At 37.1% G+C, this 16,506-nt stretch overlaps 1 protein-coding gene across 11 annotated transcripts in view; it reads right to left on the minus strand.

Annotated features, from left to right (window-relative positions):
• NLGN1 (neuroligin 1) overlaps nucleotides 1-16,506 on the minus strand; it is a 428,576-nt gene that overhangs the window by 188,110 nt on the left and 223,960 nt on the right. For 8 of the 11 annotated variants that reach the window (XM_048314467.1, XM_048314466.1, XM_048314473.1 and 5 more), the window contains 2 exons: nucleotides 15,652-15,711; nucleotides 5,894-6,046 (listed from right to left, as the gene is read on the minus strand). The exons of 1 other annotated variant lie outside the window; for it this stretch is intronic. In XM_048314467.1, the coding sequence (XP_048170424.1) occupies nucleotides 5,894-6,046; nucleotides 15,652-15,711 (213 nt within the window). The remainder of the gene's footprint in view (nucleotides 1-5,893; nucleotides 6,047-15,651; nucleotides 15,712-16,506) is intronic. 2 more of the 11 variants (XM_048314475.1, XM_048314474.1) reach the window with 1 other exon arrangement.

Below are 16,506 nucleotides of genomic sequence, written 5' to 3' on the forward strand. Positions count from 1 at the left end.
GGAAATGGATAATAGAAGTAAGGCTCATCAGAGACCCTTTAGAGGTGCAGCAAAGCTGGAATAAAATTCCATCTCCTGACAGTACCTTTAAGGTTTCATAAAAAGATAATGGATGTGCTTGTCACCAAAGCTAATGATCAAACATTTTCCCACTTTTACTGGATATTAAATTGTGAACTATAAAAGAAAACCCCACAGTCTAAGCAATGTAGGAAAAAGAGTCTTTTGTACATTTTTTATCTCCTTTGATATCTAACTAACATAAACCTTCTTATTGCACTGTTACTTTCACTGAATGGCCACTATGCCATGAGATGCTTACTTTTACTGAAGTGAAAAGGCTTCTTTTCAGGAGAGACAACTCTCCAGGTTGCAGAATAAGAACATAATAGGTTGTATTTGCAAAAATACTTAAGTGAAACAGAACACTAGTTCATCACAATATCTTTATGAAGTTGACCAAAGCTTTTTCATCTGATATGAAGCAATTTTTGAAAGGGTTATATCTAAATTTTATACATTATTTTGAATCATATTTTACAGACATCTTCTTTTTAATATTTGCAGTAGTGTTACCATGCTGTCAAAACAGAGAGATGAGCAAGGCAGTATAAAAACCCATCCAAACTATGGAAACAATACAAAGTAAATAATTACCAAAATTAGGGTAAATTGGTTTGAGAAATCAGATTAACAGTGAAAGAAGTAGATCTAATTTGAAAGCAATGGGAAAAATTATGGTATGTTCTTCTATTTGAAAAGAGAAAAGTATTAAAACAAAACAAGAAAGTACCTTCTAGTCAATCCCAATGGAATTAGACTCCAGAAATAGGCAGGTACTTCCATGTTGCTCTGAAGCAGCTTTCATTACAATATTTTCTCATCTCTGTGACCTGCAAATGGTCAGCTGATAATTCTTCATCCCGTGAAAAGTTTCACCTGGCTGCATTCTGGAATTACCACGGCACTGAAGCACATAAACTTGATCATAAAGGAAAGGCTGTGCTTTGTTTTTTTTGGCCTGTTGGGAATGTGCAGCTCCTTGCTGAGAGCAGGATGGATGAGGGCAGAAATTCTGGGCATGGCACAGGTGGCCCAACACTTACTACAGGGCTGTGTCCTTATATTCCATGTACCTCTTTGGCCAATAAGAGGTTGCAGGTTGGCATCATTCTGCACAGCAGCAAATGCATGTTCGAACCAGAGGTATTTTCCTCATGTACCCAGACACACAGCAACAAAACATTTTATGGCCTAATAAGACTCATCCTCTGTCACTACATTACCCATGAAGTTCCAACAGGAACTAAAAAAGTTAAGAAAAGGCTTTTGTGATGGTATCTTTCGCTTTTTCTGTTTTCTGTCACTAATCTGGGTTATATTTGGCATGAATGCTGCAGCCCAGCACAGCTGGCTCACACAACACACTGCTGAAAAAGGGACTTTTGGGCTGCAAAACACAACAAACTTCTAAGAACAGCTCTTCTCAGAAGCAGTTCTGTGCAAGAGGAGCAAATGCCTTTCCACTACCCTCGTTCCTCGTCACATCACTTCAAATCACAGGCAACCAGGCTCTGTCACAAGGGGATGCCCTGCACTGAAGAGCCCCATTGATTTCAGTGCAGTTATTTGGGAAATAGTGTACTGAATAATGTTAGCAGAGCTTTCAGTCTGCTGCAGTGACTTTACTTGTAACATTAAAAGTACTAACTGGCAAAAAAACCTCCCAAAATTCGAAGTGGTGGAACACCTGGATAAGTGTTTTCTATTCGGTAATCCCAGTCAACATTCTCAAACTAGAGCGTGACAGTGTAAATGCAAGACTTAATGACAGTAATAGTTCCTCTACCTCCCTCTAAAGGGAAGATTTCATATAATTAAAGAAGGCATAAAGAAGACAATCTCACTCATGGGTGTGCTTCCATTGTAACATGAATTTTGATCTAAAAGTTTAGAATGTTTGCCTTCCTAATGCAGACATTATTCAGAATGCCTAACAGAAAATACAAAATACAGACCATTTTTTCTTTTTATTTATTAACACCTTTTAACCCAGATCCCTTGGAGTAACAATTTACTGTTTCTGTAGGGACAACCACTGCCTCTTCAAGAGGTAAAAATTGGAAATTTAAAGCAGTGCTCAACACAGAGTTTCCTCTGAGTCATTATTCCTTCTCCCAATTCAGTTTGTGACCTTCAATAAAAACAGAGTTATTTTCTATTAAAGTTTTATTAAAGTCCTGTGTATTAAAGATAATCAAGAGCAAAGAGTATAAATTAATAAAATGAAGAAACAAATTCCCAGTTAGCATAAACCAGCTCTCTCCTTTCTCTCTGCTACTGAAATCAAAAGCAGTAGTAGCCAATGGTGACCAAAAGCAATCTCCTTCTCTAAATAAACCTTTCATAAGAAAGAACACAGAAAACAGCACTGGCAGATCTGTCGATCATGATCTTTTCTGGACATTGAATAGACTCCTTTTATAAATCTTTTTCATTTTCTTAATGAAAATTAAATAAAATGCTCCTGCTTTTTACCAAGTGAATATATTTTGAGTAAACATTTGACATCACAAATCAGCTGAGTTTAAAATCCAAACTTCATATTTGTCCTTTCCCAAAGAGAAGCCATAAAAACATATCTGCACTGTCCTTCAAGGCTATTAGACTGCTTCTGCAGTATTTCTTCTTGGTGAAATTGCTTGCACAAGACTTGCATTGAAAAAGAATCTAAAGAAGACATAAATAGTCTGTTTCAAATGGCTTCTTATTCAGTAGTCCCCAGTTTCCCAGGGCAAACAGTTCTCTTTTCCATCATCTTTATCTAAGGACAGTTTCTAACAGACTTTCGTTCTCAGACTTGTTTCAAAGACAAAATTGGGCCAGGGAACTCACCAGGGCTTTGGGGTTTTTCTGGATTGTGTGTTTGGTTTATTTTGTTGGTGCTTTTTTTGGTTTTGGTTTGGTTTTGGTTTTTTTGTAATTTAAATGCACTTGCTCCATCCTTCTTTAGTTTTTGTTGTTGTTTTCTCTTTACCAAATGGATTTCACTATTAAGCATTTTCTAATGATTTATTTAGAAGTAAATCTTGCATCTCCACAAAATGCAACTCCTCGAGCAGATTGGTCCATAAACCAAAGGATCTTTCAACTCGGAATAAACAGAAAAATAATCTGAACTGCATCAAAATCTGTCTACTGTGTACTTAATAGCAGTACTGTGAGGAACCTAATGTCAAAATCCCCAGTCCCATCACGACTGATCTGGAAGAAAATGTTGCTATTGCAGCTCTAAACATTTATTGAATGATAGTGATTTATCAGGTTATTCATTTAAGAAAAGTCAACATCTTGGTGAAACAATGGCAGACAATTCACGGAGATCACCTAAATAAAGACATATATCCACAAAAGACTGATACAAGAAACCAGACCAATAAAGGTCACATGAAAGGGAGAAGACAGACCTTATTTTGTCCCTACATCTTCTCCTATGATAAATAATTCTTTAAATATTCCTTCTGCCTGCAAAGCCAGGCATTTTACACAGTGGCAAAGTGAGATCCAAGCATCCCACAGACGCCAGTCAGTGGAGCTGGACCTCTCACCTCGTGGGATATGATCAGGTAAGGGAAGTTGAGAATTTTCCACCTACGTTTTCATAAAACCATATCTCAATGTGACTGCAAAGGGTAACATCCTCCTGGAACAAGGAGGAACAAGGGTTTCAAAACATCAAACTTAAAAGCTGATATCTACTACAATTGTGCAAAGTCCTACCCTGATGGTATCTGTAGATCAGAAAAGAAAGAAAGGCAGGAAAAACTTAAACTTTTTGAACTTTCTTTTCTGATTTTCTTTTTTTTTTGCTGCTGTGTTTCTCCACTACCTATTTAATGATACATCATCATTATTTGTTTAATGCACAACAGATAGGCGTTGCACCAAATACAACAGATGTGTATGAGTTCTACATAAACAGCATTGGTTTTACTAAGAAAACCCTGCAAACCTGACACAGGGTTATTTTAGTTGGTTTGAAAGTAATATCAAGCATTCATACCAATCACTGGATTCTGCTGTGAATTTTAGAGGTTTTACTGTAATAGGTCCCACTTAAAACAAAATTAGCTCTTTGACCCTTGAGGCTCAGTAAAGACCACAAAGCCCAAAGAATCACAAAAGCATGAACAAAAATTAAATCCTCCTAAGCTCAGTGAGATGTTAGCTGTGGGTTACCTCAGGGATCAGTGTTAATTTAGAAGTGGAAAAACCATTATCATCAACAAAAGTGTATTAATTTTCATCTTTCAAGCAACTAGCCCTTTTAAACACTGCAATTACTAATGACTGAGGAATAAAACTAAATAATATACAAAAATAAACAGCCCTTTCAGATAATAGATACTTTCTTTAATACTGGCATATAATACAGAGAAATGTTGTTTGAGACATCAAAGACAGGCACTGGTGTCAAATTGAAATGTTGATTAGAGGCACAGGTAACAGATTATTTATTAACTGCTGTACTAATATGTGTCCAGGACTTGAAGTCATCACGTAATTGGAAAACAGCAGGAAGAAAACCATACAAAATACCAGAGCTTCCATACTTAAAGTGGTACATCATGACTGAAGTTTCCTGTACCAAGGAAATAAGCCCAGACAATAATAGTTATGATCTTTCTGGAAGTCATTCAATTCCTTGTAAAACAGTTGTGGTAGAATAAGTTTCACATTCCCTCCCCCTGAAATTAGTATGTCAAATTTTTAACAAAAATGAAAATGTTGGAAGAAAATTACCCAGATGAGCAAAGCAGAACCAAGGCTTTTGGGGACTGTGCTAACTGAATTCAAAACACCAAGAACAGAGCAACAACAAACAAAGAACGACAACCCAAAAGTAAACCAGAGCAGGTGATATTTGAAAATAAAGTTGACTGGTCTTCAGAACAAACTCTCTGCTGTGAATGACACTTGGTCTGTCACACCCCTTCAGATGTTACAGGGAACACTCTTACACCTATTCTTATACCTATATAAGTCTTCTGAAGTTACTGTACCGATCTCCATAATATCCCAGGATCCAACTCCTGCTCTCAAATGTCTTAGCATGCAATATTTTGGTAGAATATGCAGAAACACCCACCCTACAGTCAATGCAGAAAAACCCCCCAAAAATCACATTGTCTCAAGAGCTGGTGGACTTTATCATGCATGTGACTACACTGAGCAAATAAGGGAGGAATTTTTTTTCCATAAATAAAAGGTCCCAGAGGGAGACCATACACCTCTACCAACAGCACGAGCACATCCTATTGAATGTATTTGAAACAATCAAAGGTTACTCTTTCATTCTGTAATTCATTATCTGGAAAAGAAATACTAGAGGTATTTGAATGACACCCATGACACTTCTCAAAACCACAATGAAGCTCAAAACAAACAGGTAAAAAGATGTTTTCAAAACATCCTTTTTCAAAGCATGAAAAAAGCATGGTACCCTAAAGTTAGTCTTTTTCATTCCAATACAAAACCCTACCCTCTATGACTTAACATTTTAAAAAAATTCATTTAGCTGTCCATGAATTAAAGCATTAGTGTTATTCACAGAAATAAAACAAAAAAAAAAAAAAGAAAAGAGAAACTCTTCTGTCTGGACAGCTCAGCAATGGGAATACCTGTTTCATGTAGCATGACAGCAGGCTCTTCCAGAAAATACCTGCCATGTCTTTATATCTCATCCCCAGAATACAAACCTTATATTTGACAAAGAAAATTTAAAAATACTTGTTTGCTCTTCTGCCTTTTTTTTTTTTAAAGTACATTCTCACATGTAATATGAATTGCATTGCAGATAGCAGGGATTAGTGGAAAGCTGAAAGCTTCTTACCAAGTACCCCAAGGCGATAGTTGACTGTGATGACTATCACATTCCCATAACTTGCTAGGACACTGCCATCATATAAATTTCCAGTGCCTTCCATGTAGGACCCTCCATGAATATACACCATCACAGGCTTAGGTCCCCCACTGTCCCGAATGTCTGGAAAAAATATTAAGACACATTTTATCTCAAGAAAGCACCAAAGAAGATACATGCAATATGCAATATTTTATATATATATTTTTTTTTTTTTTAATTTAGTGAGGTTATTTTTTTCTCGAAGTGTTTCTCAAGCAACATCTTTTACATAAGGAAATGGGCAGATGAGCATAAGTGTTTCTTTGTGGCTTGCTCATAACTAAAACTATTTTTGAAACACTATGCAAAGCAAGAAGGAATTGAAAATGGTAACACATTTGCTCAAATGCAGTGAGACATTGCTCTGATTCTGATCCTGCTGAATTGGGTGTCTTCTACATAATGTCTACTAACATAAGTGTGAACTCGTTTTGGCAGAACACTTCTGAAAGCTCAGTGCAGCTTTCTGTTCACTTAGCTAAGGGAAATCCAACATATTAAGATAAACAAGATTTCTGCTCATACATAAAAGTGTTGATTTCTTCCAGTCCACTGATTTGTAAAAACGGTGTACAAACAGCTGTCTTTGGATGGGTCTGAAATTTGAGTTCTCAAAAAGTACTTGAAAGTTGTTTAACACTTAGACCTTGAATAAAGACTATTGATAACTTGGGTAGCCTGAAGGTTAAGATGCATGGGTACTTCTTAGTTTCCTAAATCATGGAAAGGGCTGAATATTTGAAAAAGTAACTACCTGGAAAAATACTGATAAATGCCCTCCCTGTATTCAAAAAAATTGTAAGATTCTCAAAAGTGACATCAAAGGCAGGGAACAGTTTTAAAATGTTAGATGCTCTGCCATTCTCTCCGACAAGAAAATTAGATATTGTCACACTGTTTTGAGTTTTGATTTAGGTATCCCTCCACCCCCAAACAGTCCTATTTGCAAATGGATGCATCTACTCAGAACAAAATTTTGAATACATGAACAATGCTGCTCCTCATGAGGAGAATTGTTCCTGAGTACCAATTCAAAACAGTTAGTGATTTGTTTTTAAAAGTTGGGGGTTTTCTGTTGGACAGGAAATAAATCAGCTTAGTTGTAAATTTAAACTGTAACATCTGACTGAATTGCATTTTGATCTCATTTACTGGGTTCCTGCATCTCTTCCACCACCCAAATCATAACATGCCATAATAGTCCCTCAAAATCAAGAAAGACAATAGCAAGAGAGCATAGGAAAATTTCCCAGTGAGCAACTGTTCTGAATATTCCGATTCAAAGGCACTTTTTTTGTCATCATAACAGTATTCAAGTGACTTCCCTGATTGCTCCCTTCAGCGTTTGAAGAAACCTCAGATGTATTGTTTATTCCTTTGATTTGGAAGGATCTTAGTTATGAAACTTTCAAGCAAGCTCTCTGTGAGAATTGTTTCTGAAGCACTGCAAGGAGTAGTGAGGGCAGTTACAGTAAGAGCCCTGCTTTTGGGATTCGCTGAAAAACATCCGCACAAATGTGTCTGTTTGTAGAAAGCCAACTGCTGCTATTATTTTGATATTGATTCTAATTTGAAGAAAATGCCAGAACAGTCAAGATCAGAAATTGGATCTTCAATATTGGAAGTACTAGAACAATCACTTATTGAGGACCAAAAAGACGATGAAAGGTTGTGCATGAAATTGCTTGTATTGCTCTCCTTGATTGAGCTTTTAGTGAGGGCTTTCCAACATGTGACTTTCAGAATGTAAAGCTACAGATATTATTTATCTTCATTGTCCATAGGATGGAGTTATGTCCTTCTCAGGTTTAAAATCTACACTGAGGAAAAAGTCTTTCCAAATTCATGTACTGTTTTCAGTAGATGCTTTGTTTTTAATCTATGCTGCCTTTTTTTTTTTTGGATACAAATATGGAAGCAATAATAAATTATTAATCTGAAATCACTGTGTGACTGTACCCGGCAGAAATTGTACACAGTTAATTGTATGCTTGATGGTAACACAGGGGGAGACTGTCTCAGAATTCTTCTTTAATTAAAATTACATAGAATTACAGAGCACCAACCGTGAACAGCAATGAAATGTTGGTAGCACTGGCCTGTATATCTGGAAAATAATGTTGGGATATTTAGAAAATAACGGGTGTCCTTTATCTGAGAAAGGAAGCACATATTCATGAATAAAATCTCATATATAAAGAAGTTATTCTTTGAGTAATTTCTGTCTCTACAATACTGTTATTTTCTACTACTAATATCCTTATAAAGATTACAGATAATATAGATAAAGGAAGGCCAGTTTTCAGCTCTGCCTCTGTGCCATGTCAAAGCAAATGATGTGCAGAATGAATTTTCCTCATGCTACTTTGCCAAAGTCATCAGTCTTAAGAGGAATCCCTCCTACAAAAGAAAAATTATGTCTCTGTGTGTCTTGGGCAGTAATCTAGTGCTGGAGACATCAGTCAGGGTATGCAGCATTCAGCTGAGGCTGGTGGGACTTTGGGCTATGGATTATACAAAAGCTATGGAACTCTTCATGGGAAGAAGAAAGATCACTGCCTTTTGGTCAGTGGTTTCATATCAGTTGCAGCCTACAGCCAGGAATATTTGAAAGGTGCAAATATTCAGCTGGGAGAGTGTTGTTTAAGTGCATATGTTATTAGCAATGGAGCTTATGAAATTATAAGACCAAAGGCAGAGAGCAAAAATATCAGACTGTAATCAAGAATTGATTCCTACCTTAAAACGTTCCTCCATGAAAACTCTCATCCTTTAAAACTAAACTGGAGGAAGAATTAAGGTGATACTCTGTGAGGATAAAAATCTGTATTGGTATAAAAGTGGCAGGAAGATGCACTTTTCAAAAGTGACTAACAAAGTTAAGTGTCCAACTCAATGAAGTAAATAATTGCCATTTTTGGTACTCAGATACTTTTCAAAACCTGACCATAAATGATACATCTTTCATTTTTTCCTACAGGCTGATGTCAGTCCTTTTTGTGCATGTGCTGGAGGGGTCTCAGGACACTGTAGTTACACTTTCATATGCAGATTAATAGTTATTGGTGTTTGTAGCTCATTCTGAACCTGAAGATTTTAGGTATAAATATGGCATTTCTGCCAAGTGTGGATTTATAGGCTGATTTAAATTAGTTGCGTTCTGCACTTTTTTTTTGCTTTTTATTAAGTGTTGCTTTAGTTAAAAATGGACACATCTTTTCAAAGACATATGCAAGGATAGCACTGTTAAAAATCCTTCTCAATTTCAACTCAGTTCTGATTTCAGCCACACAGAAGATCATTTTTGATCTTGCGCTGTGATTTGTTTGGCTTTAAATTGCTAGTTCATAAAACATCTAAGTAGACCTTACTGTACAGCAGAGAATAACCCTATTTATATTACCTATACATTAACTTTCATGTAATTATTTCTATTATCTCCTCTGTACCTTTCTAACATTTGTTGCATCTACTTTTTATGTCTCATCTTAATTGCGTTACAGACAATTTAGGAATAGGGCTTTTATTCTAGGTTTGTGACATCACACAACAGGGAACTGGCTCTGGCTGTGAATATCAGTCACAATTGTCATATATAACAAAACATAATTATAGCTTCAGTCATTGGAAGCTGATGTTAATTGGCCACATGACTTAACAAGCATAATTTGCAGGGAACAACCAAAATGGGAAAGGAAGAAAGCCTACCTGAAGACAACTTCACACAAAAAGATAATTAGTTTAGCACCCATGTCACAAGCATTGCTTTTCTAGATGTGGCATAAAAAATTGTGGCAGCCTGATGCAGATTGTTAAGTAAATCTTGGGTTTTGAACATGAAACAGCACTTCCACTAAAACAGTGGAAAACTTTTAGGCTGGTTAGTGCAAAATCTGTGTGTGCCCTCCATAGAATGTTATGTGGGTGTGTGCGTAACTCTTCCTTAAGCTTTTGTTGAAAAGATTTAAGTAGAGCATGGTACCAATCATTGCTACTCTTAATCATTTTAAAGCCTTTTAACATCATTTGACCTTTCAGTTCAAATCCATCAGGTGCCTTGTAGATGCACTACCATTTAATAAAGTAGTGCACTTACTCCTAATATGCAAACATCCATTATTGGCACGTTTTTAAAATGAGATATAAAACTAGATGTACTGAGACTATTTAAGGAACTATTGAGCTTGTGTTAGGAGTTTCAGATATTTTCTGTTTTAAAATACAGCCTGCATCCATCAGGCTTCAAACAAATAGAATTCTCTCTGTTTGTTTTCCTATCTGTCAAACCAGGGGATCATTCTGTGCACTCTCAAACCCTTAACTACTTTTACCTGAATATTATTTCAGATCCTGATGGAAGGCTATATGAATGTATATCCTAGCATGGGAAATGCCAAAGCTTTTACAGGTAAACATCTGGAGCAGATTCCCATTAGAGTAGGTCCTCAATAGCCAGGTAGGCAGTCATTTTAAATTATTAAAGGATGATGGTTAGAAATGCAAGAGCTGACAGACTCTTCACTGTACAAGTAATGCTTGGCAGTGCTGAAAGTAAAATGAAGCCCTAAAGAGGTACTTAAATTCAAGGTCTGTCAGAATTTTATTATGCATGTTTTCAAGTATTAATAACATCACCACAAAAATTTGACACAATTTGAACTGAGGGTCTGTGTGTAAAGGGAAAATATAATCAGCACAATTTAATGTGCAAGTGGGATTTGAAGCTGTACTTTGGAGTGAAAATCATGGAACTAACATGAATGGGTGAACAGCAGGAGCAGGAATCATGAATTTGGGTACACGCATCAGTCAACAAGCTCACCCAAAGTGGACAGATCTGTGCTACCCCAGCCTGGCTGGCACCCATTAAAGGCTATAATTAAGGCTGGAGCATGTGGTTGCATTTCAGGGTAGACAAATGTGTTCTGCTGTTTGCTGATCTCCGAAGTCCGAAAACATGCAACCAGTGCCAGATGGAAAGAGCCTTGCTCCCCCTCTTTCTTCCCATGACAGCTGAAGGCAGATGAAATGCTAAACTTGGCAACCCAGGGTGTTTTATTACCAATGGAGGGACAGAGGGGTTTGGAGAGCCTCAATTCTGTGATGTGCTTCTTTGCACCAATGGTGCTACAGTCTGTTTAGCATAGGAAGGGATTTGCAGATGAATTCTGCATCATTAGCAACTTCAAATTTGAGTGGATTTTTGGCTTTTTTGAAATAAAACATGCTCTGGACCAAGAACTTCCTTCAGTCAATGAAGTCCAATAGCCCACACAAGACAGAGCACCAGACTAAATTATCAGAATCATCACAGTCACAGCCTGTGAGCAAACAGCAACATCTGCTCCTAATCTGTCTCCTTTTCCACAGGAGAAATTGGAAGGGAGGAGGCAAGAGCAGAAGCATCTATCAACTACAGTGCAGACCCCATTTCTGAGGCATGTACTCTCAGCACCAGACATGGTGTCTGCATTCCTCAGATTTAGCATCTGTATTCTTCCTTTCTAAAAATGGAATAGCAGCATTCCTGTATTGCAGAGGGATGCTGTGAGGCTGAATACATTAAAAACTGAGAGATGCTCAAATGGCACTGGGGACTAAAGGAGGATTTAAGATTGGCAGATTGATGTGTCAGGCAAGGTGTGTATGATAGAGCAGTGGACGGGAATTCGTTTGTGAGCAATCCTTCACGGATATTTCATGCAACACTAACTACTTAGAAGTCCAGTTCTGATCCCAGAGTACATTGGCTGGTTAATGATTTGTGTTGCCATATTTTAAGTCATGCTTAGGATTTTAGTGGATAGGAACTAAGGATGCGTAAGAGTCACTGATTTTTGTTATGGCCAAATTAAATTATTACCTGACCAAAATTAAGACTAAGGATACTAAGATTAAAATATTTTACTTTTTAAAACTAAGCCTTGTTTCCAGACTGGGGAAGGTGCACTTTGTGTAACTGCTGAGCAATATGAAGCTAAATCTTGCATCTCTACTGGATATTGCATACCTGCAGGTCAGCAAATAGGCAAATCCACCACTGCTATAAAAAGAAAAAGCCCCAGTGCTCAGTGGTTGCAAGTGCTTTTGCCACTCTTGTTTTTGGTGTCTGCTCAAGTTGTTCAATACTTACTGAAAACAGGTAAGCAATAGAAGTGTAGGCATGAAAGGGTTAAACAGAAACAAGAATGCATCCAGACTGGGGAAAAAAGGCATTTATATTGTTTCTGACTTTTCACACATTTCACACTCATAGAATTTGAAAACACCTTCATTTTTTAAACAGCAAATTTGGAGATCATTAGCTGGTAATGTGCACTACTGCCTTTGGGTCTTTTGAAAACAAAAATGAAAAATGATCTAATTAAGCCTGGTCTATTGGTTGCAGCACATACCATAGATCCAAGTTTGATTACTGATTCCAGTGCTTGTGCTGGCAAGGTTTGGACCACAATACTGTGGCAGCAGCATGCAGCAGCTGATGGGAGTAGGATTATTGAAAAGTGTTTTAAAATGAAATCTTCTAATCAAACTCAGATATTTGAATGGCACAACAAAAAATGCTCTCCAGACATTTGCTACAAGAAGCTGTTATGGAAGATCTTTCTTCAGAAAGATACAATACAATAGACATGAGATCTCTGAATTTTTAATATAGAGACTGTCCTGGGTGTTTTAGAAATCACTGGACAATATTTAGATATCATGGATTCTATGGTTATATGATACAGTTGTTTTGCACCATGTATAGCCCAGTCTCCCTAATATTCCAATTTCATCATTCATTCAGTTTAGCACTTATTTTATTTTTTCCACAGCTATACATTTGTAGGATTTTACAGTGCCTAAACTCTACCACACTACAAAAAGTGAAGGCTTTGATGGACAGGTTAGCAGAAAACTAGACAGCTAAGGTGACCCTTTGCTTGGCCTCTTTCCTGCTACTCATACCCAAATATATAAGGCTAAGTTTGTGAACTCCAGTTCTTCACATGCAACAAGTGCTAGAGTTTCAATACAGAAGAGCAGGTTCACAAAAATGCAGGACATCTGATCCTGCTCCTCCACTGGGAAATGCAGGGTCTCAGCAGAGAGGGCTTCTATCAACCCAGCAGACATCCCAGCAGTATTGAGTGTCTAGTGATCATAAAAATTTAAATTTTCCCTGTCTCTCTGTGCCTCTCGGAAGCAGTAAAACTCTAATTACTGCCTGCACTCTCCTATTGGCATGGAAAGGAGAACAAAACTGTCACTTGTATGCCAGAGAAAATTAATCCCAGTCCTATAAATTACAGAGATTTATTAGTGCAGTAAATGTGCTTCTTCCCCTCTAGTTTGACTGCTGTGTTCTTACAGTCCTTCTTCTCTCTCCTGCAATTGTCAGAGAGGGAGACAGGTTTTTCCTGACATGGACACTTGTTCTCAGCAGACTGAGATCCCTCTTCTCATCTGATCCTACCTACTAAAGCATTTTGTGACAGCAACCACTCTCTGCTGAATTTCAGCAAACTGAGGAGTCTCTTTTAAGTCTGTCTAAGCAGAGAAGGATTCAACAAACCTAATGTCATTAGCATCTGTCTTGGCAATTATACAGCAATTTAGGAGAGGTGTTAAGGCCCACTGGGTGAATAGCCCAAATTTCAGATGGTTTCTTAAAACATATTGTTAACACAAGACAGAGTAACTTTTGCAATGGCTAATTCACTATCACAGATCTTTTACAATTCACAGGAATGTCCCTTGCAATATTCTGTCACGGACTCATGTAAAAATGCCCTGCCTTCATAAAGCTAGGAGGATCTGAATTGTCAAAATTAGCTCTGAATAATTTGTGCCCTGATTTCAGCTGGGATAGAGTTAATTTTTGCACTTAAGGTGAGAATAATGTTGATAACACACTGATATTTTTTAGTTGTTGCTGAGCAATGCTCACACAAAGGCAAGGACTTTTCAGCTCCTCACTCCACCAGCAGGTAGGCTGGGGAGGGCATAAGAGGTTAGGAGGGGACAGAGCCAGGACATCTGAGCCCAACAAGCCAAAGGGATATTCCAGATATTCCAAACCCTATGGCATCATGCTCAGCATGTAACCTGGGAGGAAGCTGGACGGGGGTCACTGCTCAGGAACTGCTGGGCATCGACCAGGGGGCATGAGTAGATGCTCTGTGCACCACATGTTTGGCATATTCTCATTTTTTTATCACTATTATTGCTATTATTTCATTTCTGTCATATTAAAATGTCTTAATCTCAATTAATAATTTTACTTTTTTATTTCTTTCCCCATTTCTCTCCCTCAGCCAGCTGGGGAGGAGTGAGTGACTGGCTCTGTGCTGTTTAGCTGCCTGCTGGGTTAAACCACTACATGAGAGCTTTCAAAGGAGATTTTCAATTTATCAAAATCATCAAATCTTGCAAATTTTGGGCCAGCTGGTGGACTTTCATTCATATGCTTAACATCCAGATCCAGTAGAGGATCATAAATCAGACATAAGATTATGACAAAAACTGTGTTCAATTATTGGGTAAGAAGTTAAATGCTCGTGTTTGCCTTCCTTAATCTTTCCTGAAAAGACTATGTGCTTCTGTTTAAGTGAAATAGTTGACGTTCTGTGTGATGAAAAACTTCTTAATTAAGAGCTTTTCAGTCTACAAGTTAAGTTGCATCATAGTATCTGGCCAACTTCCCCCTGCCACCCCAAATATTAACAGAGAAGCAAGCAGCAACTCTACCAGTCCTATATGGTAATTCGTTTTATCCATTGACCATAAAACATACAAAGTATGTGTTTAAGATTCTGAATTCTGAGGCACATCTACTTGAAGGGATGAGACTGCTCAGGAAAAGAGCCCCTTGTTACCATTTTCTTAGCCCTGAAAAAATATCAAATCTGCATAGCTTCATGATCAACAAACATAATTTATGAACAGAGTAATATGCTTGACATTTCAAACTTTTGATTTTACTTGGTAATATGGCTTTCTAAGGGTCAGCTCAAGCAGATCAGCATCTTTGTATGCTTGCAGAAAACAGAGGAGATCAGGTTCTTTTAGCTTTAGTTTAGCTCCACAGAAGCTTACCAGGCAATGCTGCCTCCCTTCTGGAGGGAGGTGGCGTAGCCTTTAATTTATTTATATTTTTTCATGGCAGTGTAAATGCAGAAGGGTTGGCATTTGGGGAAATTCAGTTGCTTAAGAGACACTTTTAAAGAATTTTCTGTATTTTTCCTTTTATAAACACAACATTTTCTATGTTTATCAAACTGAGATCAGTCAGTGAAAAAAAAAAGAAACATCTTTGTACTTGGTGAAATACATAGGGTTAGAAAACATGCAAAAAGGTGTACAGAGAAACTTTAAAAGAGTGTTAGTTTAAATAGTATGGACAAAATTCAGTCAAAAGGTGGGATGCAACATATCAAAAGTCCATTTCAAGAAAACAAAACCCCTCCTTTTTAAATATTGTTACTGTTTTGTATCAAAATGTAGAACTTAACAACATTCTTTCTTTTAAAAAATTAAAAAAATATATGTATAACAACAAGCAAGAAGACAAAACACATCAAAAATGGGAATTAAAAAAACAAAAAAACTCTTCAAAAGAAGACAAGAAGTCAAAAAAAGAGGGGAGAAAAAAGATTTTCAGGGATCCTTGTCATGCAAATCAGTTTGGCGGCAAAAAATACCTTCATCTTCAGCACCGTCATTATCACCTAAATCATCTGTCTGTTTCTTTGTAAGGGGACCTAGGATTAAGAACGGAGAAAATGGAGGAAAAAAGACAATTCAAGAATATACAAGACTGAGGAAAAAAACAGTGAATATTAAATTCCCACGGACGTTTCAAGAAAAACATTTGCAGGGAGGGAAATCTTACTTTATAACAACCCCTTTTTCATTAAGTTTTTCAAACATTACAGCAAAACCTTCCCTAGGGGGTATGGCTATTAGAAACATCTAGCACAAGAATCAGAGAATGCCCAGTGCCTTGTTTTTAAATGAAGAATCAAAGCTTGTTTACTAAAAGCATACCCCACCATACACTGTATTTATCCACTTCATTTATTTGTTTTTTCCTGTTGCTGTTATTAGGAATAATGGAGACAAGAACTGCCAAATTACCCCTTGCATTTGATGCAATAAGGTGGTTAATAAAAGTCTCGACAGTTGGTTAAAACAATATATTCTGTGAAATGCTAATTCACATTTCTATATTCAACCATTTAAGCTCATGCTTTAGATAAAGATAAGCACGGGTTTGATTTTTTGGGTTTTTTGGCACATTTATCACATTCTCTTTTAAATAGAACTGTGGATACCCTTGAAACCTTTGACTACCTGCTGAGATACTTGTAAAGAAACATGAAAATCCATATGTAAGCCAGAAACAAGAGTGAAATCCCAGACCAATTGAAGACAATGACTATTGCCATTGATTTCAATGGGGCCAGGGTATCATTGAATTGAAATTTTAGCTTGGGCAAGGCATCCAGGTTCATAAATCCTTATCTCCATAAAAGGATGATGAGACAAAATTCCTT

Source organism: Corvus hawaiiensis, chromosome 10 (genome assembly GCF_020740725.1).
Source record: "Corvus hawaiiensis isolate bCorHaw1 chromosome 10, bCorHaw1.pri.cur, whole genome shotgun sequence".
Taxonomy (NCBI): domain Eukaryota; kingdom Metazoa; phylum Chordata; class Aves; order Passeriformes; family Corvidae; genus Corvus; species Corvus hawaiiensis.